General features: G+C 43.4%; 1 protein-coding gene across 44 annotated transcripts in view; it reads right to left on the bottom strand.

Moving 5' to 3' along the window:
• Positions 1–26,992, bottom strand: part of PLCB4 (phospholipase C beta 4) — a 474,866-nt gene that overhangs the window by 107,264 nt on the left and 340,610 nt on the right. For 43 of the 44 annotated variants that reach the window (XM_060397119.1, XM_060397124.1, XM_060397137.1 and 40 more), the window contains 10 exons: positions 26,790–26,869; positions 24,142–24,195; positions 18,090–18,171; positions 17,016–17,116; positions 16,305–16,362; positions 8,300–8,408; positions 4,335–4,545; positions 3,030–3,123; positions 1,929–2,008; positions 1,326–1,410 (listed from right to left, as the gene is read on the bottom strand). In XM_060397119.1, coding sequence (XP_060253102.1) covers positions 1,326–1,410; positions 1,929–2,008; positions 3,030–3,123; positions 4,335–4,545; positions 8,300–8,408; positions 16,305–16,362; positions 17,016–17,116; positions 18,090–18,171; positions 24,142–24,195; positions 26,790–26,869 — 954 coding nt within the window. Of the gene's footprint in view, positions 1–1,325; positions 1,411–1,928; positions 2,009–3,029; positions 3,124–4,334; positions 4,546–8,299; positions 8,409–16,304; positions 16,363–17,015; positions 17,117–18,089; positions 18,172–24,141; positions 24,196–26,789; positions 26,870–26,992 lie in introns of those variants that run through there. The other variant, XM_060397151.1, reaches the window with a different exon arrangement.

Here is a 26,992-nt window from a genome sequence, read left to right as displayed (position 1 = left end):
GGAATCCCAACAGAGGAGGAGAAGGGTGAGAACAGAAGCCAGTCAGCCCATCAGGGGAGCGTTCTCGAGCCCTGTGTGTGTGAGCGGGATCCCCCTGTGGAACCCGGGGGGCAGTGGGGACCAGGTGCTCAGTCGAACCTCCTGAGGAGTGTGAAGCACAGGGTAGAGGTGGTGACTCTCTGGCGCTCTGGCTTGACGATCCCATGTGGGCAGAGCTCCAGGGACCAGAGCAGCCCCTGAGCCAGCAGCGGCAGGGGCGACAGGTGGACGTCAGGCCGCTAAGCAGGGAAATGGGAAGCGCCGCAGGCTGTGGACAGGGCGCCGGCAGCCATAGCTCCGGCAGGTGGTAAACATCCTTCTGTAGTTTTCAGTTCCCACAGGTGCACTTCTATAAAACTCACTGTTAAACCACCTGATGTGTTCCCAGGGAGCACAGATGTCAGTCATGGTGATGTTCGATTGCTGCCTATTGTTACCGTGTTTGGGTCAATAGTGGGAAAAACACTTCATTACTGCTGAGTGTTTCGTACTTTCACTCCAGGCGTTTCTTGCTACTCCCAACATCTTGTGACAGTGACCCTTAACCACTTGGGTGGTGTGGATCTTTGTAAAAATCTGATGAACTCTCTCAGATGACTGTATACAGAAAACAAGTTGCATGTAATTAGAATGAGCTCACAGACCCTGCAAAACCTATCTATGGGGCACAGGATACAAGTTCTTTGCCTGATGAAGGAATTAGCAGGTTTAACAAATGAAGCTCGAAAATGGGCATATAATACTGCCCAAGAGTTTGATTTGGACTTGGGAGCTTGAACTTCAGGCTCCTGTGACTTGATCCAGGGAACTTTCCATAGCAACAGGCTCCCATGAATGCTGACCCCTGGGTGCACATTTGATTTACCTGGAGAGCATTTAAAAAACACCATGCATAATCTGCTGACTTGAATCAATTTCAGAATCTCTGAATGGGGCTATGGCAGAGGTACAGTTCATGGTTCCTCAGGTGATTCTAACCTGTCACTGAATTTGAGAATGATCACCAACTCTAGACCCAGGCCACTGTGCACTTTATGAAAATTTAAGACAGAGGTTTCAGAAACCATAAAGATCCCATAATCTTCTCAATTAAACTGACCCAGATGTTTACATTATATCTCTCTCTACACACCTTTCTGAAGCACGGTGGAAGCTTTCCATACCAGCGAATTTAAATAAATATGAAGCTCTTTAACATCAGTCCTCCAGAACTACTTGACCCTTCAGAAATGAATTTCAAAACAAATTCATTCATGTTAGAAATATGGTTTGCTAAAAATACATACTGGATGTGATTCAAGTGCTTGTTTCAACAGGAGATCTCCAAATAGATCTTCACAATATTTGGACATCTTGTACTGTTGATATTTGCTGGAGGGAAAGAACCGACATTTGTAAATTCAAACATCCATTAACTGTCCAGGATAAGAACAAGAAACATCTATTCCTAGCGATTAAAAACTCCCACTCAGCAAAATGATTGTCCCTTTGATGCTAATGAGCTAATTGGTGTAGGTTAAAAAGTAGATTCCACTGCTGAACTGAGAGCTGATAAGCAGAAAAAAAGTGTCTTTCAAGTCCATCACATCTGACTACAAATATACTGTGAAATCTTCCAACTCCATGGAAATTTGATCAAGGTATCCTGCCCTCTGTCCTTTGGTTTAGAGGAAGCATTTCTAAAACATATTAAGAGGACTTTTTTTTTTCCTCTTTTGGAGGTGTTGGGAAATAGTGGTTTGAGTTCCTTCTTTTTTTCCCCATAAGACTATAGGTAGTTACCACTTCACAAAAGAAAGTGTTCAGTTATTCAAAAAGATGCAGGGCAGGGATGGGAAATGGGGATTAGCAAACAACACGGAGAGGCAGGGTAGGAGGAATCACTATACCTGCAGTGATTTTCAAAGGAGAGAATCACAGGGTATTCCGACGTGACAAAGGCAGTTTCCTTGATGGCTTGAATAACATCCTTTAAAGATAAGGAGTGTTGATGAGAAAGGAGAGAAAAAAATTAAAGCACCTGAAATCAATTGGAGACCAATAATTTGAGCTTTTCAGAAAGTCACTTCTGGCAATTCAAACCTGAAGAACCCATTCACCACTCCACACTGAGGCCCCTGTGGTTAGATGTAGGCACCGTTCATAGTTAACTACACTTTTTTCAAAGTTATTGTTTACTTCTCCAAAATTAGGGTACTGCTGCTGCTAAGTCGCTTCAGTCGTGTCCGACTCTGTGCGACCCCAGAGACGGCAGCCCACCAGGCTCCCCCCTCCCTGCGATTCTCCAGGCAAGAACACTGGAGTGGGTTGCCATTTCCTTCTCCAACGCATGAAAGTGAAAAGTGAAAGTGAAGTTGCTCAGTGGTGTCCAACTCTGTGTAACCCCATGGATTGTAGCCCACCAAGCTCCTCCATCCATGGGATTTTCCAGGCAAGAGTACTGGAGTGGGGTGCCATTGCCTTCTCCGTGGAATACTACTCAGTCATAAAAAAGAGTGAAATCACACCATTTATAGCAAAATGGATGGACCTAGAGATTATCATACTAACTGAAGAGTCTGAAAGAGAAAGACAAATACCATATGATGCTACTTATATACAGGATCTAAAATATGATGCAAATGAACTTATTTATAAAACAGAAACAGACTCACAGACACAGAAAACAAACCTATGGCTACCACAGGAGAAAAGGGGTGGGGGAAGGATGAATGGAGGATTAGCAGATATGAACTACTACACATAAACTAAACAGCAAGGTCCTACTGTATGGCACCGGGAACTATACTCAGGATCTTGTAACAAACTAACATAGAAAAGAATATGAATGGAAAAGAACACACACACACACACACACACACACACACACACACACACACCTGAGTCACTGTGCTGTACACCAGAAACTAAAACAGCACGGTAATCAACTATACTCCAATAAAAAAGAAAACAAGCACCAAAGCCAAAGTCAAGCAAACAAACACACTCACCTTGAAAAGGATATCTGTGCACATCGCTTTTCCATGAGTTATTATCGGTTCTTGGTCCTCACCTTTTCCATCCCAACAGTCAAGTTCAACACATCTAGGAATACAGTGATTTTACAGTATTGAACCTTTACAATAAAACAGTGTGTATACAAATGAAAAGAAATCAAAATAAGTTACTTTCTATAGAAGTAGAAAATTGAATGAGTGAAGTAATGTGATTATTTTCTGGAGGATACAGCTTAAAATAGCATCAGATTGGTGTCATCAAAAAGGGACTATTTAGATTGAGAGGCAAGAGATAGGGCAAGCAGTGTGGTTCTGGATGAAACCTTAGCTGTGACAAAGCTGTGATAAAGCATGATTTAGGAACAACCAGGAAAATTTTGATATGGATTATGTTTCAGAGGATGTTAAAGAATACTGTAAACATTTTATCATTGGGATGATGCTACTTTAGCCATAAATGAAAATATTCTAATTGTTTCAGTGACTCATATTCAAGTAGTCTGAGACAGATGTAGCGATGCACTTAAAGTCTTTTAAAGTATTTCTATATGTACAAAAATAGTGAGTTAAAAAATTATGCATTGGTCATTGACAATACAGAAAAATATCACAATATAACTACATTTCTTAATTTTCACTTTCAGCATTTTCACCATATTTTAAACCTCAAATATTTTGCAATTTCTATAAAATAAAAACCATTTGAAATAATATTTATTGTCAGAGAATAAAATTTTAGAATATTTAACATTAAGGAAAGCTATACTTGGGCTTCCCTGGTGGATCAGTGGTAAAGAATCGTGTTGCAATGCAGGAGACGGGGGTTCGATCCTGGGTCGGGAAGATCCCCTGCAGAAGGAAATGGCGGCCCACTCTAGTATCTCTGCCTGGGAAACCCCACGGTCAGAGGAGCTTGGTGTGGCCACAGCCCATGGGCTGGCAAGAGTAGGACACGACTTAGTGACTAAACAGCAACAACACAGCTATACTTGAAGTGCCGAGGCCCCAGAGAAAACTCTGCATGACTTCTTAAAGCAAGCTGGTTTTTCTTTTTTTTTGTAATTTGGGGGGAATATTTTAAATTTACAGTAGAAAAAAATCTTTTGACCCACAGGAGGAGTCTAGATCTTCCCAGAACAGATATCGTTCTCCCTTCCTCAAGGTTAAATGACCATCATAATCCATTTAAGGGAAAGATAAATGTCCTTTTCACTCTGAATGCTACTTCTAATTTTTCAGAGAAGAGTAAATTCAACTAAAGGGCATCAAATACAAAGAACAATGTCTTGAGTTACTAACCTGCAACCAGCCAGGAGGACCTGTCTGTACATTTCTACTGAAGATTTCCCACCAAACTGTCTGCCAGTGAGATAGGTGTTGTGGGAAGAGCTGATGAAGTAGTGAGCCAGAGGGTGGTCCATTTCTTGGTACAGCTCTAGACGATCTAGGAAGACGGGGGCATTTTCATCTGACATCAGGTATCTGCAAAACCCATCACTTGATATGAGGCCTGGGGAGGGGGGAAAGAGTATCATAGCAGATTTACGGTTTTGAAGATACGCAGGTTTTATTTATGACATCTGCAACAGCTTAAACAGGAGTAAATACTACTTCACAGTGTCTTTCCCAAGAAACTTCACCTTTCGGAACTTGAACAAAGTACCCAAGTTGCACAAGTAACATAATGCCTTCCACAAATAGGTGGCACCTGCTTTCACATCCATGATGGCAAAACATTCAGTTCCCTAAGTTCAGACGTGCAGCACCAGAACCCAAAGTAGAGGACGGAGCAGCGGCCTCTCTGCATTCAAATAATTCCATTTCCCTATTTCATCTAAAAAAAAAATGGGGTGTAGGACTTGTGAGATGAATACTCCATGGTCATTGAAATATGACCCCTAGAGACAGCGTTCATCGCAGTCATATCTGTGTGACGAGGGGCAGGGCCAGTGTGTTAAATGCAGGAGAGACATCAATATTTCTGCATCTTCTCTTACCCAGTCAACCACCAACAGCCTCAAGTTTCTTGCTTTTACTTAAGCATTTGAAAGTTACAAGGTGATTTCAAGTGTACAAAAGAGTACAGATGATACAGCTATGGACCTACACCTCAGCCTTGTCTGATTTTATCTTTTCCTTTATCTACTTAACATTTCTTTAAAAGAATACATAATTACAGGTGCCCGTGAAGCACCCTGCACGCCCCACCTCAAGTCCATCCAATTCCATCTTTTTATTCATATTTACATTCCCCAAATGGTTTGTAACTTTACTTATATACAAGCACTTATCCAAACACTAGATATTTTTGACTGTTTATAAGTTTATATAAAATATCCTTATAGTATCTTATGATTTATCTAGTTGATACCAGTGGCTCTTGGTCATTTACTTTTCACTGAGTGATGTACAGTAGTGGTAGGCAGTGGCTAGAGTATAAGGTCCATATGTGAATAAGTCCACGGTCCATCATTCTGTCGACGGATATTTAGGTCATTTCTGTTTATAACTAAAAGTACTGCAACAAAAGTCTGTGTGTCTATCTCCTTGGGCATATACATTGACACTTTTCCAGGCACTGTGATAGACGCGGGACAGAAGAAACAGACAAGGCCTGCTTTCATGAAACTCATATATTGTGGGTGAGAGAACAAATAAATTAGCAAATAAATATGATGTTATGAAAGTGCTAGCAGGAAATAGAAAGCAGGAAATGAAAGTGATAAAGAATGACCAGGATGCTGTGTTCGATGTGCGGCCCGCAAGAGCCCTTCTGATGAGGTCACCTTCATGCAGGGGAGCAATCACATGCACGCCCAGGGGGTGCCCCATTCACAGCAGAAGGATCGGCAAGTGCAGAGACCACGTGATGAAGGGGGAAGTAGCCGGAAAGGTGGCTGGAGAGGAATCTAAAGACTACATCAGTTCGACTTCAGTCTTCATTAAGTACTAAGTGTGTTGGGAAGCCATCGGAGGATTTGGAACAGCGGAAGAACGTGATTAGAAATGATTTTAAAAGGTTTATTCAGGCTGCTGTGTGGCGCATAAATTGCAGGGCACTGAAAAAAGCAGAAGACTAGTTAGGAGTGAGCTGGCATCATCCAGGAAGAGTTGATGTAGGCTCAGATAATCTGGTAAGGGTGGAGACAATGAGTGATTTATTCAGGATTTATTTTCAGGATGGATCTTACAGGTTTTGCAGATGGATTAGAAGTGATGTGAAAGAGCAAAACAAGTCAAAGATGACTCCAAGACTTTCGGCATGAAAAGGTGGGAGAGCCATGGTACCATTTTCTAGGTTGGGAAAGGGACAGTCTGTGGATGAGGGGAATGAAAGCATATTGTAAACATACATATATCTGAAATACCCACTCACCATCCAAATGGAGAGGTCTATTATACAGATCTGTGGTTTAAGAGAGAGATTAGGAATGGAAAGTTTAATCTGAAAGCCGCATGTGTACAGAAGACACTTAAAGACATTGGGTTTAGATGAGTTCATCCAAGGAGTGTGGGCAGAAGGGGCAGAGATCTGAGGCCTGAGCAGGGCCCTCTGACACCAGACCCAGAGCTGGAAGCGAAGAGGCTGGGCTGCAGGAGAGGCCTATTTTCCACTTGATTACGGACAAATTATTCACCAGGTGGCTGTCTGTGTCAATTCACATACCCAGAGAGTTTACAATGCCTTGGCACAATATTCTCACCCATACTTGCTCATGACAGACTTTAACATTTCTGCCATTTGTGAAATGGTGAAGCTATACATTTTAGACGGGTCAGTGGTAATGTCACAGACTTTCAGGACATTGTGTTAATCAAAGACACATCTCTCCCATAATGTTTATCACACTGCCAAGGTACTACTGAGTCATTAGTCTTTCTCCTTCAATAGCCTGCAACCACCTTTTTTCATTTTGAATCTCCAGCATCTACAACAGTGCTTGGCACTCAGTCAGTCCTCTATAAACTTTAAGGATTGAAAGCAGGGAAGAGAAATACCAGTGGAATGATGGTATGAACCCCACCATCTTTTAAGCAGGGAAACTGAGGTCTGTGAATAGAGGTTCAAGGTCACACAGCAACAGGATAAGCAACAAAAATCACATCACCTCCCACCCCTGCAAGGTGCTAACTTTCCTGCAAAGCCACTCCTCACTTCAATTTCATCACATGCTGTGTGGAGTTGATTATGATACTCAGAGGAAAGTAATGAAGCAGTCTGGCTGAAAACAGATATTTGAGACTCTAACAGGAAAGTATAAATGTATGATTATAAACAAGGGAAAACTCTGTTGGGCTTAGAAAAATATCAGGGGTGTGGCCACATGGTGTGGTGGGCCAGGATGTGTATATGCAGGTCTATGTAGGTCCAGAGAATGTATAAACCTTTCGTCCATGCTCACTGAGATACGAAAAAAAAAAACAAAAAACAAAAAAACAAACAACCCTCTATTCTAAACAGGAGGAGACTGAGGCCATGATACTCATGGGCAAATGGGACAGAAAGAACTTAGCCTGCATCTCTCTTCACTCTCCATTGAGACATAAGGCCAGAGGCTCTAGCCCAGGCATATCCTGGCCCTCTCTGGTGATACTGTATTATCATCATGGCTCCCAGCTTTGGCAGGTGTTTCTCATGGTTATAAAACCAATCTTGAATTTCCTCCCCATACATGTCCTTTGCTAAATATTTGAAATGAACAACACACTGTTTCCAGAGTTTCACTGAAACAGGTAAAGGGTCAGAAACCCCAACAATTTGTTAAGTTGATTCCTATTTAATTTCATGTCAATAGCATTTATCTTCCATACCAGGGGTCAAATGATGATTAAAAAGGCTCCTCAAATCATTAAATTTAGCTAGCTTGCTGAAACTCAAGGGACAAAAGGAAGGTGTCAATTTTTATAGGAAATGCCAATTTTTTCCAGAGATGGCAAACAGAGACTATAACTGGCATTTTTACATTTTAAGCAGTATGCAACATTAAGGATCTAATATAAGAAAGTACATTGGGGGAAATATTACTATAGTTTAATAATAAATTTAGCATTCTATTTCAGGCAGCAAAAATAAATTTTGGTGTAAGGCAAAATTTATACTGATTTAGGAAAAAAAATTCAGTCAGTTATCAATCCTTGTCTCTAGAGAGCTCCAAAGCATTTAAAAATACATTTAACTAAAAATGCAAGGATTTTAAAAATTGCATACACTCTTGAATTTTTTTAATAATGAAAAATTCTCTTTTTTTTTTCACTTTTCTTACCTTGTTTCTTCAAATCTTCATCAGGCTCATACATCTCAATGATCTGCATTGCCCTTTTAGCATCATAAAATGGGAATAAAATTTCATTCAGTCGAGGATCTCGTTGATGCTATGATGAGAAAATAACTCCATTTAGGTTGACCTTCCTCACCCTTGGGCTATTACACATCAATAAACTACGTAATTTCAATAGAAGACATATGTATAACACCATGTTTATAGTTACAAAGAGATTTTGCTTTTCTCCTGTCTTTCTCCCTAAAACAGACTTCAAAAAGGTCCACATTTGGCAGTAGCGTGTTGGTTCCCTTCCCTGAACTGAAGATGGAGAGACAAAATATACTTTTTTTTTCATTCAAATTTGATAAACAGAGAAAATGGTATGGTCTCATCATACCACAGGGAAGATATCTGGCATAAGTGTTTATAAAGTGAGATAAAAGTCTTTTTAAAAAAAGATAAAAAAAGCAAAAATCATACTCATGTAAATGTCAAAACAAAAACAATAACAAAAAATCCTCCAAACCTCTAAAGTTAGGTAGACAAATATAATTTCATTTTCATTATATCTTTCTACATGAATAAGAGATTTTGGGGGCACTGTGAACTTCATTCCCTTGAGTAAATATTTATGAAAATGAATCCATTGTAATAAGGATGAAAATCTGCACAAGGATATTTACAAGCTCAAAACAACATGAATATCTGTATTTAAATATCAGTGTTCAGAAATTCTATTTCACTGTGAAATCTAACTTGGTTTGCCCTGAGGAAATCCTCTGGGCAGAAAGTGCATCAATATTTAAAGACATTTGGGAGGCTGGTAATGTCATTATTTTCAAATCAGCACCCGGTATTATATGAGGCACCAGGAGCAAATTTCTGCAGTTCTGTCATCCTAACTTCACAGCAAAGATGAAAAAAGTCCAATTTACTAATTGACTTAGCTACAATAGTGTGTGTGTGTATACGTGTGTGTCTGTGTGTGTGTGTGTGTGTATCTATCTTTCTGTATCTACAGGTAGTGGGTCTATCAAACTTCCTTATTGTTCATGGTAGATTTAAGGACCAAACACTGAGTCCCTGGTCATCCATCAAATAAAGAAAGAGAGGGAACTGGAATGAAAAAATGGCAGATAGACATGTGAGCAAAACTCAGTCAACAGATAGGACCCTAGCAATGACTCTTTACCCAAATATATGCACAGACTTTGAAAAGCACTACTGGAAAAGCACTGAAGAAACAGCTGTTAAAAGTTCATATGGATTTCCCTTGCCCATTTGTTTGAAATGGTCATTTGAAGAGTGAGGCACACAGCATGAATGCCTTTGGCCAATAGAACATGTGACGTCATCCCAGAGCACTCATGGCCTCGCCTGATCTGGTCTTCCCACCGTCCCCGAGTGACGAGTGTTAACTACTAAGGAATCAATAGCTCTTTGCCAGTTTATCCCAATGAAGCATGCTTCTGCTAGAATCTAAGAAATAATGGCTCACATCCATGCAAGTGCTAGAGCAGAAACTGTTACATGAATAACAGGCCTCGAGCTCATAAGGAAGAAAAGTCCTGGGGTGCAGAGAGATGGTATAGTGGACCGTGGGGTGCCAGGCAGGTGAAAGCATGCTCCAAGCATCTTGTTCAGGAAGTGGGTGCTGGCATGCAACTCCAGAGCCCGCCCCAAGGGAGCAACAAGCACCGCCCCTCCGGGAGAATGCAGTGCTTTCAAACCAAGCAAATAAGTAACCAGTACATTTTCTGGGTACTTTTCTTCTCCCGTCTCTGTAAACACTCCCATGGAGGAAGATGGACGTGGCACAAAGGGGCCTTTTTGGACCCCACTGTGGTTCTGTTCGTGGTTGGCCACTATACTCACAAGTTTTCTTTCTTATTAGGATTAAGTCTTTCAGTTTAAAGACAGACTCTCTGATAAGCATTCAGGACTCATGGAGATCATGGGGGCAAATCCATATGAATTTAAGAGAAAGAAGAGCCTCAGTTAAAGAAAGAAACAAAGTTAGGAAAAGGAAGAAAGGGAATCCAAGTGTTCTCAGGGCTGTTTGTGCACAGAGGTGTGTGGGCTCCAGCCTGGGGCCTCCTGCAGTGCAGTTTCTGAAGAGCAGCAGGGGCGTCACCCTTTCCCTGGAGCTGGAGAGGGATGCACATTCTGGCGACCCACTCCCAACCTACCAAATCGGACTTTCCGCGGTGGAACCTAAGAAGCTGTATTTTAACAATCTTGTCAGTTGATTCTGATGTGCTTGAATTTAAGAAGTATGACTCTCGTATGTAAAGGTATGCATTTAAATAAATTTGCCTATCAGTTTAAAAAATAGTATCTTAGTTCTGCAAGGGTAGAAGAATGATAAACATTTGAAATCTGCTCCCAAGTAACCCTCATCAAAATTTATCAGAGGGCATACTATTCACTAGAAGAATATCATCCTTCTTTCAGAAAAAACAGCCAGAAGAACCAAGTCCTTAAAATGTATGTGTGATAATCCTCTTATTCTACATTTGTAGCAAATAGGCACCACAACAATATGAACCTTCACTTCTCTTTATATCTGCTCCACCAGATAACCTTTTGCTCTCCTGAAGATGTTCACATTTCAGAAAGGAAGCACAGTGCAATCTGGATAACCCAAAGGGAAGGAAACAATGGCAAAACTTATGTTACAAGTCACAAAAATATAATCTTTATTTGAAAAAACAAAGAAGAGAAAGATCATTTCCAGGACATCTCAGAAATAAGACTGCAGAAGATTTCCACTCAGTCATAAGCACTGTGGGGTGAATGTATCACAGCTCTGAGGGGAGAGACCATAGGTTTGCAGTTGGGATTTGGGGAAGCAATGTACTAAGGGCATACACCCCATGATGTTCAGAGCCTTATAAAAGATAATACTGAGAGGAAAATAGCTCACAAAACTGTGACCACGTAAATGAAGAGACAATGAATATATCTTTCTCATTATGTCCATAACTCATTGAGAAAAGACATCAGTGGGCTTCAACCTGAGCAGCACTGGGAGAGAGAGATGTTGACATAACTAATATTCAAAAGAGATATAAAAAGATAAAGGAATAATTGGCAAGCCTTACTCATAAAACTAAATAATTCCTTTTCCGTCCAAGCATTAAAGAAGAAAGACATGGTACATGGAAAGTGATTTTGAGCCCTTTCTTACAGTCTTTCAACTGCAAAATAAAAGAAATGATTGACAAAATCAGCTCTAATGTGATCCTATGATACATAAGAGGCAGGAGGCAGATTACCAGCAACCAGAAAATAAAGCTAATTCTGGATTCTCGTGCTTGTCCAAGACTTCTGTCCTCTCTTCTTATTCTGATCTATCTCCAGCTCTCCATGCATTTGTCAATTCTGCAGGCCCTCAGGTATTATCTGTAAGAAGTCACGCCAAAGCTTTTGACTGTGTGGATCACAAACTGGAAAATTCTGAAAGACATGGGGAATACCAGACCACCTGACCTGCCTCCTGAGAAATCTGGATGTAGATCAGGAAGCAACAGTTAGAACCGGACATGGAACAACAGACTGGTCCCAAATGGAAAAGCAGTCCATCAAGGCTGTATATTGTCACCCTGCTTATTTAACTTATATGCAGAGTACATCATGAGAAACGCTGGGCTGGAGGAAGCACAGGCTGGAATCAAGATTGTGGGGAGACATACTAACAACCTCAGATATGCAGATGACACCACCTTTATGGCAGAAAGCAAAGAGGAGCTGAAGAACCTCTTGATGAAAGTGAAAGAGGAGAGGGAAAAAGTTGACTTAAAACTCAACATTCAGAAAACTAAGATCATGGCATCTGGTCCCATCACTTCATGGGAAATAGATGGGGAAACAGTGGAAACAGTGGGCTCCAAAATCACTGCAGATGGTGACTGCAGCCTTGAAATCAAAAGACACTTGCTCCTTTGAAGAAAAGCTATGACCAACCTAGACAGTATATTAAAAAGCAGAAACATTACTTTGGCAATAAAGGTCTGTCTAGTCAAAGCTATGGTTTTTCCAGTGGTCAGGTATGGATGTGAGAGTTGGACTATAAAGGAAGCTGAGCGCCAAAGAATTGATGCTTTTTAGCTGTGGTGTTGGAGAAGACTCTTGAGAGTCCCTTGGACTGCACGGAGATCCACCCAGTTAATCTTAAAGGAGATCAGTCCTGAATATTCATTGGAAGGACTGATGCTGAAGCTGAAGCTCCAATACTTTGGCCACCTGATGTGAAGAACTGACTCACTGGAAAAGACCCAGATGGTGGGAAAGATTGAAGGCACGAGGAGAAGGGGACGACAGAGGATGAGATGGTTTGATGGCATCACTGATGCGATGGACATGAGTTTGAGCAAGCTCCAGTACTTGGTGATGGACAGGGAGGCCTGGCATGCTGCAGTCCATGGGGTTGCAAAGAGTCGGAGACGACTGAGCGACTGAACTGAAGTGACATGGACGATGAAGGTAAAACTAAAATCAATTCCGTTTCTCATTAGGAATGGGGAAAGAGAGGTGCAACTACCTGCAGCCAAGAGGTTTTAATTAGTCCTGACACACGGAGAACTGAGCTGGTGGCAGTACCCAGCCAACCAGGTGCTAGCTTATAGTGAGTGTCCCCACCAGCTCTTCTGGACTCAACTTCACTATTCTCATCACATTGGCACACACAGACACTGGATGGGACCAAGAAACACAGCCATGGCGAAATTTCAGATCCGAGGGGTAGATTTCCGTGGCTACCTTCATCATGGAGAATAACAAGTGTATAAGTTCATGCTGCTCTCGCATTCCTCCCACTGACAGTAACGATACCAAGGAGATATCCAGTGCTTCACAGACTCTTGTGTGCAGACAAACCACCTGGAGAAAATGTTCAGTGCAGATTCCAGGTCAGCAGGTCTGGGGTGGGACCTGGGATTCTGCATTTCTGACAAGATCCTTGTAGATACTGAAGCTGCTGATGCCCAGATCACACTCTGGGGAGCAGTGAACATGGAGACACTGAGAATTAGATGAGGAGTAGATCCAAAATTCCCTGTGAAAAGCCAGTGAGTGGTGATGGCACGGGCAGAGAGCAGGTGGTACAAAGCCCTACACAGCAACCAGGCAGGAAATGCACCACAGTCTCTCCTCTCTGTCCAGATTCCTGCAGATACAGATTAACACACTAACAGAAAACTGCATATAAGGAGTAAAGGGACTCACAAGCTGAAAGGTAGTGGGAGGAAACATGGCTTTTGCTGATATATGATAAATCCCATTTTTCTCTGTTAAATGTTAAAGTAAGTGTTAGTTGCTCAGTTGTGTCTGACTCTGCAGCCCCATGGACTGCAGCCTGCCAGGCTCCTCTGTCCATGGAATTTTCAAGGCAAGAATGCTGGAGCGGGTTGCCACTTCCTTCTCTAGGAGAACTGGTTAATGCTCACAGATGTGTGTTGGTTTTTTTCTTTCTTCATCATTTCTCTGGTTACCTTGTTGAACTCTCTGATCTATTCAGAGAGTTTTTGATGGCTTTTGATGTTCAGGTTACACAATCGTCTGCAAATAATGAACAAGATCTTGTTCTTCTGTGTTCCTGGGACTCATTTATTTTTTCTTTTCCTATTGCATCCAGGGCTTCTAATACAATGTTAAATTCCAGCTTACTGAGACCATGTGGCTAAGGCATTTGAAAACGTTTAGATCTAAGCTCTTGGAGTCAGAGACCCTTAACATTCCAATGCCTACTCCCTTCCAGAGTGAATTCTGTCTCCTTTCATTATGGGTTTCAATGGTGCTCTGCCCGTGGGGTGCTTTAGACTTTGGAACAATGAGAGGGACAGTCCTCAAAAGTCCTACGGGGGCAAGGTGCTGGCAGAACACTCTCTACGTCTGACAGCCTTCTTTAAGGAGACATTCCGATTTCTGTCTAGTTCTTCCAGCTGATCACTAGGATAGAAAAGGAAGAGATTCAGGGCAGACACTTTGATTAAAAACAAAGGCTTTACTTTCCTGGACTTGTAGTCTTGTAGTTTCTGTGACCTAAAGAAATCCAGAATCCTAGCAATTCAATTAGCCCCACCCCCAAATTGAAAGGGCCTCCTTACTGTTAATGAAAAGCCAAATGTAAGCAAATGAATACTACTGGCCAGTGTAATATGGATGGATAAAAGCTACCAAGGAAAAAGTATTTAAGAAAGAATTTGGATGGCAGAGACAGAAAGTATATGTGATCATCCCTTTTAAAATGAATTTTTTTGTTATGACTTATAAGAATTATAAGAGTAGTTACTGGGCAGGTCTACAAAAGTCTCCCATATAAGGAAGGGGATGAGATAAGGACCCATGAATGCAGCAGGTACACTGAAGGCTTCAGAACTGGTTCTTCTTTTGAACAGTGCAAATGCAGTGTATCCTGAGTCTCTGCTACGTTTAACAGGCGGCTGAGTACCAGCTTCATCCTGAGCTCGCAAGTCGCCTTTCTCTAGGAAGCAGTAAATGATGACGTGGTAGTTGTCTCCCCAGGAAAGATCTTCCCTCTTTAGTAGAAAGCAAGATTTTTGCCTCTCACCAAAACTTAAGATGACCAATGACCCAAAGTACATGTAAAGCAGAGAGAGATAAAACATTTTTTAAAAGAAGCAGAAGATGGGGAAAGGGCTAAGGAGGCAGAGCAAAGCAGCTTAACTTCTGAGCAACAGTGGCATAAGAATGTGGATAATATCTGGGTAAAGATTACGAGCATAGTATCCATATAACAAAAAACTAGTGGAGTGAAAAAACCTGAAATGTTTTAAAGTAAAATAAATACTGTGGTGTACTGAAAGGATTACTTTAAAGTAGAGGCATCTGTGCTGATATATGGGGGGCCCTGTCTCTCCTGCATCCATGCTTCCAGGCTCTGGGTATCATAGCTTCTCAAGTGCAACCCTACAAATTGGGAGCCACTGGGCCCTGAATTGGAAAGAAACGAGAAGCCCTTCAGCAAAGATGTACTGTGTGTCTTCAAACTGGCAAATCAGTCTGCCTGCTACTTTTTCATGAGGCAATACCTTCTACCTGGCATGATATTGTCTGTCTCAATGTTTTGTCTTTATATGGTATAATGGTTACTATCAATTGTTTTGGAACAAAAATATACTGTCCACCCCTCATTTAAAGTCTTCTTACTAGTTAATGTGTTAGACAAAAAGTGCATTTCCATTTTTTGTATTAACAAGAGCTTCAATGGGTTTCACTGAAAACACTTTCTTGTACACGTAGAGAAAAAAAAGTTAATTTTAGTTTTCATAAAAATTGGAACATTTATGTGTTCTGAAATATATTTATCTTGGGCTTAAGCAAGTTTTGTCAACTAGTTTTGGTTGTTGAGTGAATCACATTCTAAAATTAGTTCTGAGCTTGTTACAAAAATAAAAAGTAAAAATTTAACCTGTCATCCCATTGGCCTAATATGCACTATGCTTTCACCCAGGAACTCCAGTGTTGTGCTTATTGTCAAAATATTCTGTTTAAACCTACATATTTTTCTTACATGCAATCCATTAAAAGACAAAAATAAGGCTTTCCCAGTCCATGCAAAAGTATGAGAAAAAGTTAGCGATGGCGAATCCAACTATAGGGTGGTAAACTCAATCCATTCTCTATCTATTTCTTACAAGTAAATAGAAAAAAAAAAAAAGATAAGTACCTTAAATATCATCTTGCAAAACACAGACACATTTAATTAAGTGAATATATTATCAAATTCACACACATAACACAGACCCAGAGCTACACATCACAGCAAGAAACCAACAAAAAAGCAGTGTGCAAAGCCAATGAGGAAATGCATGGACACACGGGGGCAGCAGCTGATTTTTGCACCTGGTAAAGCCATCATGGAAAGATCAGCAGGTCAGAAGCAAAGCAAATGGGGGTGCAGGATGCAGGCATGCAATGAGGATGCTGGAGGAAGCAAGCCACTGCACACAGACTGATGGAGTTAATGTATGAAAAAGCTTACTTCATTTAGAAAGCTCACTAATTGGTCTACCGTTAAATAATCAGTTTTGTCTCCATTGCTGAAAAGAAATTTATTAGAAAAAGTAAGTTTTGGTATATGATGCTACAGGAGGTACGATTTACATGTTGACATTTTTTGTGGATAATTCTAAACTTATTTTTCTAAACCTGAAGTAGTGGCGAACTCTTAAAATGGCCAGAAACTGTTTGTAAAGAAAACAAAACACAAAAAACACCCAACAACAGCAAAGGCAAGAAATCACTCCCCCTAACTTATAGAAAATGTCTGCAATCCTTCTTTTGCATTATCCAAAGGCATTATTATAAAACAACATGTAAGTCATCCATTTGAAATAATTGGAATGAATGGACTTTTGAACAACATAATAACATTCCAAATCGAATCTAGTTAGTTCACATAACGGGTTAATACCTAAAGGAGCAGGTTAACGTTGTAGGTAGTTAGTAAAAGCCAATGCAGGGAGAGGAGGGGGGACGTTCCAGGTGCTGCAACCAACTTTTGTAAAAGTTTCTCAAAAAATCAGAGGGAACTTTTACACCAAATAAACTAAGGGGTGAAAATGTAACCCTGACTAGACATTCCTAGATACTGTCAACATATTATATGAAGATATTAGGACAAAAAATGTTTTTAAAGTCTAAAAGAGCAAGGATAACTTCGATGTGACACTTTCTCATAAATGGAACTTACATTTTTTTGAAAAGATCCTCTATATCTGTCCGAGGACAAATCTTTTGTGTCAGTTCATAGAACTTTTCATAAGTAAATGCGGCAGGCTCAATTTCATCATTCTGGAAAGAACAGAAGCACTGTCATAAATCAGGCACCATCCTCTCTCTTTGGAGGATATACAGAATCGACAGGTTCATGAAGCAGAGTGATGACTACTTGCAATCCCAGGGTTTTCATCTCTGACACTTCCTGAGAGGAGCCAGAAGATCCAACCGTGGGCCAACCTACTAGACTGCGGCGCATGTAAAGGAGGGTTTCCAGTTACCATGGTTTGGATGTTCAAACACTGGCCACAGCTGGGCTTGCTCTGGGAGATACTCCATAGAACAAACACACAGAAATATTTCTTTCTCCTCTCCTTGAAGGAACAACGCAACTACTTGCCACAAGGGTGCTGACTAAATCAAACCCAGCATTTTCTTATGCTTATTTCGTGAATTTTTACAGGCAACATAAAGGGAGTTCTGCAAGAGTTTACTTTTCATACTGAACCTTATATTTCAAATAGGATTTGTTAAGACAGTAACAGCCTAAATCTTTCTTGCAGTTAATACATTCATTGCAACTATTTTATTTTTAAAATTTATTTCAATGCAACTATTTTAAATCCAAAGGGCCACAAACTCCAATGTTTTGCTTGGGGAGAGGTGCTTCATAAAATATCGCACAGCTGTCCTGAAGAACTTAATTTATGAGCCATTTCTCATGCTGACATTGTGCATGGTTCTGCTAATGTTGATGGGCTTCTATAAAACAAGCATCCTGCTGTTATTTCCTTTTCTTAATAAAGTTGACAGGAACATTTGGAAATACGCTATTTGAATACTATAATGTTTAGGTTAAAATGCCCAGAAAACAAAAGGAAGGCAGCAGAGAAGGGAAGAGAATAAAGGAAACATTAACTGTACTACATGTGACTGAACCTAATTCTGAATCTAACTGAATCAGTTTAATATAAATAATCTTACTTTTTACATGAGGACAAAAATACACAAAGTGGTTTTAGAAAAACGTTATTAAATTAATGAATACCTTTCCACTGGGAAGACCTAGCTCCTTGAGCGCTTGAAAGATCACCTTTTCTGTTTTCCCCGATGCAAAGGTTCTAGTAATACTAGGGCAGAAAAGGAAAAAAAAAAAAGTTGCTATTAATTCTGTTTTCTCTGATGGAAAGATCCAAGTAAAACTAAGGATAGTGGGGTAGAAGAAAAGAAAAAGGAAAATAAAATTATTTCTCATTTCTGGGTATTTTTCACTCCCCAGACTGGCTCCTGCGATGGCCCTCTGCTGACCAGAGCTGGTTGTGCCAGTCAGGTGACTTGATTCTAAGACAGACAGTCCCCCGGGCTACTTGCGAACATACGCATCCAGGATCCAGACCACTGGACAACCACAGTAATAAATTTTGATCCTATCAATTTGCTTTCTTAGGAAAAAGGGATGCAGCAGATGAACCAGCAGCTCTAGAACAGAAGCTCATGGTGACTTGGGGACAGGAAGGAGGCCCCTTAGGACCCGGCCGATGCCTGGGGTCATCCTTTTCTGGCCCCACACTGCAGCTGACATGCATTATGAGACATATTTCATTTGTATGTTTTTTTCTGTTTTTCAAGCCAAGCACCCATGCGCTACTCTGACATGTCAGCTGCCTCAAGGATTGGGGACTTCATTAAGAAAGTGACAGATATCAGGGAAAAGGGAGGCAGGGGAACAATTATTCAGTGTTTCAGCAGAATCTTGGCACTACCCTGAGATGTGGTATTTTTGAATAATGGTGGTGCCTTTGAACTACTATGGTGTGCATCAAGGCTAGGAAAATGGATAACACCTTAAGGAGTGTATTTCCTGATGATGATCAGAGTAGGAGAGAGACTCCTGACTAAAACACTGCTAACACTCAGCATGAACACAGCTGAGGAGAGGACTGAGACCCTGGAATCCACACTTGACTCTGAGCTGTATCTGCACCACCCAAAGAGCCTTCATTCACTGCCTGAGTGGAAGTTCAGGTAGTTGGTCACCATAACGACATAAATCAGAAGTTCAGCCACTGGGGGAAGAGAGAGCTGACTTCTGCATGCGGTGTGGCTGTGGAACACCTTCCCAGGAGCCTCCCCGCCTCAGCTTGTCCTGCGCCCTGCCATTCGCGCAAGTGGAGGCCAGCCATGGGCGAGCACTGACCGGTCCCCCTCGATCGCGAGCACTGACCGGTCCCCCTCGATCAGGGGGAGAAGGCGCCCCTTGCACTGCAGTGACCGCCTCAAGGAGAGACTAGAAGAACCAGCTACAGGTCAGTGAGCCGCTGCGCATTCATTCAAAACTTCACTGTTTCATACTCAGTCTACCTCAGGAAGTGCACTTTTAAGAGAGTTTGAGACAACTGTATCCAAACATAGGGAGGCCTAGGAATTCTCTTTCCCAGACCGGCAGACAAGGTGGAGCATACATGTGTATTGAACCAGTTTCAGGGCAGAGGGCGCTATGCCCACATTTTCCCACTTCTCGAGAGTTCATGCAATTTTCATACATTGGATTAAGAAGTACTTTATCTGCCCTTTATAATGTAGGGGAAAGTAGCTGCTCATTTTGTCATTTTTGAAAAAGAATATGTATGTGTTAGGGCTGCCCAGGTGGTTCAGTGGTCACGAGTCTGTCTGTCCATGCAGGACACTTCAGCTTGATCCCCGGCAGACAACGCGGTATTGGGGAGATGGTGCGGCAGGGAGGGGAGAGTCTGCAGGAAGAGAATGCTGGCCGGGGCTTGGGAAAATGACATGAAGCAGAGAGCAGGACAAGGACATCTCTCAGGAGTAGGAGGTGAAGAATTTGTGGGGGACAGAGAAACTGAGACAGACAAAACAGGGTGTCCAGGGCCACGAAGGAGGAAAATCCATGTGGGAAGACATCAGTGAGGGCAAAGTCAGAGCCCAGAGGCATGACTGTTGAGAAGATAATAAAGGCAAGAGCTGGGAACTCCCTGGCTGTCCAAGTTAGGACTCCAGGCTTCCACTTCAGGGGACATGAGTGTGATGCCCGGTTATGGAACTAAGATCCCGCATGCTGTATGGCAGGTGTAAGTGCATAAATGAACAGATAAATAAAGACAAGGGGTGATGGCCATAAGGGCTTGTTCTCAGGCCCATCTTTGCAGGAGGGGACAAGAAAAAACAAGAGAAGGAAGGGAAAGAGACCATCCCCCTGAAGGTAAGGGGTCAAGGAGGGGGCTGCCTTCTCTCCAGGCAGCGTGCAGAGTTATTCTTGGGCCTTAAATGGATTTGGCTTGGGAGTGAGGAGGGTTGTGGAGCAAAGGTGAATTCTCTGATTTTCCAGAGATCCAGTATTTAGCCAGGAGAAACACACTTATCACAGGTTGAGAGAAACACACTTATCACAGGCTGGGAGCATTCAGATAGCATCAGAGGGCATTTCTTTGGCAGGCAGAGTATGTATAAAGGACTGTGATTCATGCAACCCTTTATACACAGCCCCACAGAGCACAGCTCAGTGCTTCACCGCAAATCGGTGTCAGTGAGCGTCTTGATAACCCTCAAGTGCTGCCCAGTCCTATCCGATTAAATTCGCTGTTCCAGGAGACCTTACAGACAGCAATGACTAGAAGCTGAGTCTCCCTCTGCCCCCAAAGGCTCTACAATCCATCCAGCGGTGTTAACACTAGCTGTGCGGTCAAGGAGGAGCAGGAAGGGAAGCCCCACAGATCCAGACCCTCACTGCAGCAGGCCGGGCCTTCGGGATGTGGACGGATTATGTGGGCACTGGGCTGTAGGGACCACTCTCGAGGTCTCAGCCCTCTTAACGCACACTCTCCTTTGGGACTTCTTCTAAAAGGAAAAATATACATAAGAAGAGTGACTTTCAAAGCTTTGGTCTGGGTGGGAAGGTACATTGAGCATAGTGTGCAGGTTTGGGAGAAAGGCAGATGGCGGAAGAGAGGCACAGAGAAACAAAGAAGACACGGCGCTTAAAGAGCTGTCTTCCCCCCGTACCTTAATTCTTCTGAGACATTAAACATCAGTTACAACTGCCGAAAGGGGCCACGCTCAACCTGATCTAAGGGCTGTGAAGCCAGATCTCCTCTAACGTCACACACACTACACTAACAGTTTCCAGTTTAAATCTTCAGAGTGACAGTGATGAAACAGCATTCTAACGTGTTTACTCTCCGTATCCATTAAAACACTCAGAACAATTTCCACCTTGCCCTTGGCAGCTCATCCACACAAAGATTTATCCGCTTTTCACTGGCTCGATATCAATTCTCCTTCAACTCTGTCAAACTGCCCCCAGACCACAGATGTCCTGTGTCAAACACCTGCTAATACTGGCAGCCACCCCAGAGTTCAAGTCAGAGAGCCGTAAAGAGGATGACAAAATATCCGGGCTATTGCTACGAAAAGAGGCGGGCAATAATTTTGTTTGTGAACAGGCTGGATCAGAATTCCAAGCTTGTGGAACAAAGGCTTGATTCATAGGATGTGTACAAATGACACCAGTATTGCTGGTTAGGAGTGCTCTGATCACAATCTCTGTGTTTCTCCTTTGCCCATTTCCTGAACCTTTTCTTAGAAGAAAAATCAGGAGAGCAAGGTATATAAAAACAGACCCAACTTACATTGCTGGTCTTCACACTGCTATTTGTTCCAAGTTTAGACTTATTATTTCAGTGTGTATGTGTCTGACTCTCTGTGACCCCAGGAACTGTAACCATCCAGGCTCCTCTGCTCGTGGGATTCTCCAGGCAAGAAGAGTGGAGCCAGCTGTCGTTTCCTTTTCCAGGGGATCTTCCCGACTCAGGATCAAACTCTCCTCTCTTGTGCCTCTGGCATTGGCAGGTAGATTCTTTACCACTGCGCCAGCTGGGAAGCACTATTACTTCCATACTTATTTTTAAATAAAAATGCACTAAATATTTGGCAATAGCTGTAGGATTCCAGGGACAGTGGAGCCTGGTGGGCTGCCATCTACGGGGTCGCACAGAGTTGGACACGACTGAAGTGACTTAGCAGCAGCAGTAGCAGTAGGATCCTGAGATACATTAAAATCATTACCCTGCTATTCTCAATAGAGCAAAGGGTTTCATTTAAGATAGGGATGAGTATAAAGTGTCTTTGCCAACAAACACTGATCAAGGGTTTTTAAGATTTTTTTTTTGAGGTGGACCATTTCTTAAAAGTTATTATTGAATTTGTAACAATATTGTCTCTGTTTTATGTTTTGTTCGTTTTTTTTGGCCACTAGGCATGTGGGATCTTACCTCCTTAACCAGGGATTCAACCTGCAGCCCTTGCAATTCAAAGGTGTGAAGCTTTAACCACTGGACTCTCAGGGAAGTCCCTGGCAGGGCTTTTTAAAAAACTTCTAAAGTAAATGCAAAATTGACTTGCTTGTAAGTTATTAAATAAAAAACAGAATCCTACATATAGGTTCGTAAAGCCCACAACATATGCATGGAGTTGATAACTCTGGAAGCCCTCACTAAAAGGTGAACTAAAGAGATTACTGCCTGGTCTTCCTTACAGCCTGTACGCCCTGTGCTTCCTCACTGACACCTCAGCTGTGTCACATGGATACCTTAGTTCATGACTGCTATCACCCACAGAATTAAGGAAGACGATGATCTCTAGGACAGTCCTATTAAATGTGAAAGGATGCTGAGGGAGACGCCCTCGGGGGAATGCAGAATGGAAGCTTCGAGGCTAGCAGAGAGGGCGGGAAAGGAGAGGCAGAAACAGCCAGTGTGCAGATGCTCCAAGGCTCTCCCCCAAAGGCCACGCAATGGGCACCCTGGGCCCCTCATCCTGACGGTTACAGCCATTCTGAGACAGGCTCCACCTGGTGGCCTGGGTTCTGCCTGTGGCTATTTGCTGGTTGGCTTCTTTGCTAAAGTGTTGGGCAAGAGCTCAACTTGAATGTGAGCCTGGAGAATTCTTGAAGAGAGAGTTGGGGTCTGGGAGCTCATGCTGAGTTCAGGTTCACGACTCTAAATATATTCCTGGCTTCAGATGGGCAGCAGACACCCCGGGGCCCAGCCCAGCTTTTGCAATTACCGTGGAGTGCTTATCACAAACACCAGCCAAAAAGACACTGGGGCGCTGGGTGAAGAGCCCCCGTCACTCCCACTGCATGGGCTTCCAATGGACCCACAGGCCAGGAGCAGTCCTAAAGCTGGGAGCAGCGGAGCAGAGTGGGGCCCTCGGAGGGCGAGGCCCGTTGGCTTGAGGCTGAAGCACGGTGCAGAGGCCGTTTCCGGCTCATCGGCTCTTCACTCCTGGCTCCACCATGCTGTACCGCCTCCTCCCCCTGCCACTGCTACTCTGGGCAGGCTGAAGGGGGAGCGCCAGTCCTGAAGGGGGTGCGGTGGCAGTGACAACACACCCAGACTCAGTGCCGCCCACAGGCCCTGGGCACAGAGGGCCGATGGAGCCCAGAATGGGCGGCAACGTCCAGGGCACCGCACCTCCTAAGACACACTCCTACCCCTCTACTGTAGGTGCAGGACAGAAAAGAAACTTCTTTAATTTTAGCAATGGTTGTTTGGGGCAAGTAGGTGAAAGGTGAAAGAAAGTCAAATTGTTGGTTGCTCAGGTGGGTTCCACTCTTTTTTGACCCCACGGACTGTAGCCCCCCAGGCTCCTCTGTCCACAGAATTTTCCAGGTAAGAATACTGGAGTCAGTTGCCATTTTCTTCTCCAGGGGATCTTCCCCAATCCAGGGATTGAGTCTGGGTCTCCTGCACTGCAGGCAGCTTCTTCATCATCTGAGACACCAGGGAAGCTACTTAAATCCCCAAACCCCACTTATCTGGAAATTAAAAAAAAACACTCCTACTTTTTCAGAAGTTCTTTATCAGGCTTATTGCTATGCATTCTGAGAAAAAATGTGACTTTACCTCCATAAGTGATTTTTACAAAGTAAACACAGCATCTGATAATGTGATTCAAACTAAGATTCCAGAAATGCCTGTAACTAAAGCAATTAACAAGTCCTCGTGGGGGGCTTTCTCTGTGGACTGGTATCATGAGGGCCGACCCAGGCTGTGCAGAGCACTCGGGAATAACCGACTTACCTCCTAACTGGAATTTTCCCATTTGTGTTGGTCATAAATGCCAATTTCATCCAGCTGGAAAACAACAGTAACAACTGTTTTAATGTTTATTGGCAGGAACAGCTTCCATCTGGTTAAAAACTTTAAAAGAAAGTTCACTCAAACAAAGACTATTTATTCAGAAAACCAGAGACAATTTCACACCATGAAATAAATTTACTGTTTGTCAGATTTAGCTAATAAAAATATAACTCTCAGTTAAATTCGAACTTCAGATAAATAATAAATACTTTTTAAAAAAAACTATACGTATGTTCCAAAAATTGCTTAGGATGTATTTATACTAAAACATTATTTGTTACTTATTCAAATTTCACCGAGGGTCCCATATTTCACCTGGCAATCCTAGATGAATCAGGAAATTGGGGGTTTGCATTAAACACAGCAAATTATAGGCACTTGTTTGGTGACTGTTCTTGTGCTTGACCGCTGCTTTTTAATAACCTACTAAGGGGTTAAGAAAGGCAAGGGCATGGTGACAGCACCCAGGCGTGTCTGAAGTCCGTGGGGACACCCCCGGCTCTCACCCCCCTGCCATCCCAGGGAGCAGTGAAGTGCAAAAGGAGAAGCAGGCAGGCGCAAGCCCGTTGTGACCTACTCCTCATGCAGCTGACGGACGGGTGGACACCATCTCCATAAAGGAATCTGGATCCTTAACTTGTCACGAACTTAAGAAGTTCGTCAACTCAAACTGATGGTGAGAAATCCTGTGCTTTTCCCAAGCTTTCAGGACTCAGGCGGACCCAGAACACTTATCCTTTGGTGCCAGGGCTGTTCTTTGCTACTGACTCCATTCTCACTGTTCTTGCAAATAATCTAACAATCTGCAGAACATGATGATTTGATCAAGCTTCTGTCTTAAGTCATTGTTCCTCGAAGCACAAATGGCTACCTTTAAGGGGCTAGTTTCAGGACCACAGGAGTGAGGCAGTGGGCAGACAGGGAGGGATGGTCATACCAAGCTGTGCTTTCAGCCAGGCTTTGTCCCGAGGCCACTGGGACCTCTGGAGTGTGATCTGAGCCAGGCTTGGCGGCAAGAGGGCAGGCTCTGATATCCTGTTTCAGCCTGTCATTGGCCATGGGCTTCCTTTCTGAAGAAGGGGCGAGTGTGAGGTCAGCCCTCCTCAACCAGGGACATGAAGGGTCAACCCTAAGGGACACTGTGGATTTTGGTATGGGCAGGGGTCCTGGAGCCGGCCCCCTGGGATACTCGGGGAGGTGGTGATCTACTGGTGATCCCCTGTAGGCAGAGGGTGATTCAGAAGCAGGCAGACGTGAGCCCTGAGTGACCTCACCCTCCAGCAGTGGGTGGATGGGTGAACACCAGCGACAGAAAGCAGTCTGGGCGGGACACCCATGAGGGCAGCTAAGATCTGGCATCTGGACACAAGGAATCGGCTCCCCCAGGCCTAAAAGGGCATGCCAGAAGTCCAAACCGAGACCCTTTGGGATTCCATGACCTCAAAATATCTGCTGGGTTGCTCTTTATTTTTAAGAAACCATGCCAGAGCAACTGCAGAGGGAAAGGAGAAGCCGTTGCACAAAAACAGGAAAATCCACGACTGAACAACTCCCCTCTTCTAAGACAACAGGGAAACCCTGGAATGAGAGCATCAGAATCAAAATAAGTAATTGTGAGTGAGAGGGAGTGAGGGGCCAAGCACTGGCTTTGCATGGCCTCATTTGCTCTGCGAGGACTCTTACACGCGGTGTCACCACCTTCACGCACAGATGAGGACAGTGAGGCACAAGGTAAGAACTTTCCCAAAGTCCTCAGTCAACGAAGCAGCCAACTCGGGGATTATAGCAGAGCCCATGCTCCCAGAGTGCCGCCAAAGGGACCAGAGCAAGACACGGAAGGCCCGGGGGGCACAGCTCTCCTTCCATCACCCACAATCCGGGGAGTCCCACCCTGGGTGCTGGCCGGGCCCGGCTAAGAGACGCATGAAGCCTGCTCTGTGCCGGCTCTCCATGCACCACCTGCCGCCTGCCCTGGGCCCCGGATCACTGCTTCTCAAACAGGTGGACTGCAGCTTTGGCTAGGGTTTCTACTTGAGTCACGTCACCTATAAAGAACAACCTCTCTGAATTTTGGATACAGTGAGCTGGGGTAAGGAAGGCCTGCCTTCTGAAGTTCAAAAGTACCTTTGGATCCCTGACTGCTGGTGAAACAGTCCCTGGGGCCAGTGCTCCTCTCCCTCCGGAGCGGTGGGTGCTTCTGCTGAATGGAGCTGTACTCCCCATCCGTCAGTTTCATGCCATAGAGGCTCGAGTTGCACCCAGACCCTAGCTATGGCACCAGGCACACAAAGCTACTATCGGCAGCCTGGGGACACAAAAGCCCAGGCCCACAACCCAGGGGACACTGAGGAGGTGGAGTTCCAGTACCTTCCTGCCACCAACCATTCCCCTCAAATAGATGTTTGGCTGTGGGCATCACACATGTCTGCCAGGTGGCAGGAAGGGGACCGGTGTGTACTGGCCAACAACTTCTCTAAAGTCAGGAGCACAGAGGGGAAGCTGCCTGGTGCATATATGCAGCCTGCATCTCCTAGTCTGCATTTGCTTGGCAGACGCCAAGCACAAAGGCTCATGCAAGCAAAACTCACTGCTTCTTGAGGCACGTCATCGGGCTGACGTTGTTGGCCCTGAAGTTGTGAATGATGGATCTCAGGCCTTCGACCCATTGCTGAAAAAGAAAGAGAAAGTGTTCCCGGTGAGCAAATCCACCGGAGCTAAACCTTATTAGACAGCCCATATCCATTTAGTGGAAGAATAATATAAACTTTTCTTTATCTCCTTCCTGCCACAC

The sequence above is a fragment of the Ovis aries genome, chromosome 13, assembly GCF_016772045.2.
Source record: "Ovis aries strain OAR_USU_Benz2616 breed Rambouillet chromosome 13, ARS-UI_Ramb_v3.0, whole genome shotgun sequence".
NCBI classification, from domain to species: Eukaryota; Metazoa; Chordata; class Mammalia; order Artiodactyla; family Bovidae; genus Ovis; species Ovis aries.
The sequence above is the reverse complement of the archived record's forward strand: the minus strand, read 5'-3'. Positions and strand labels throughout refer to the sequence as shown.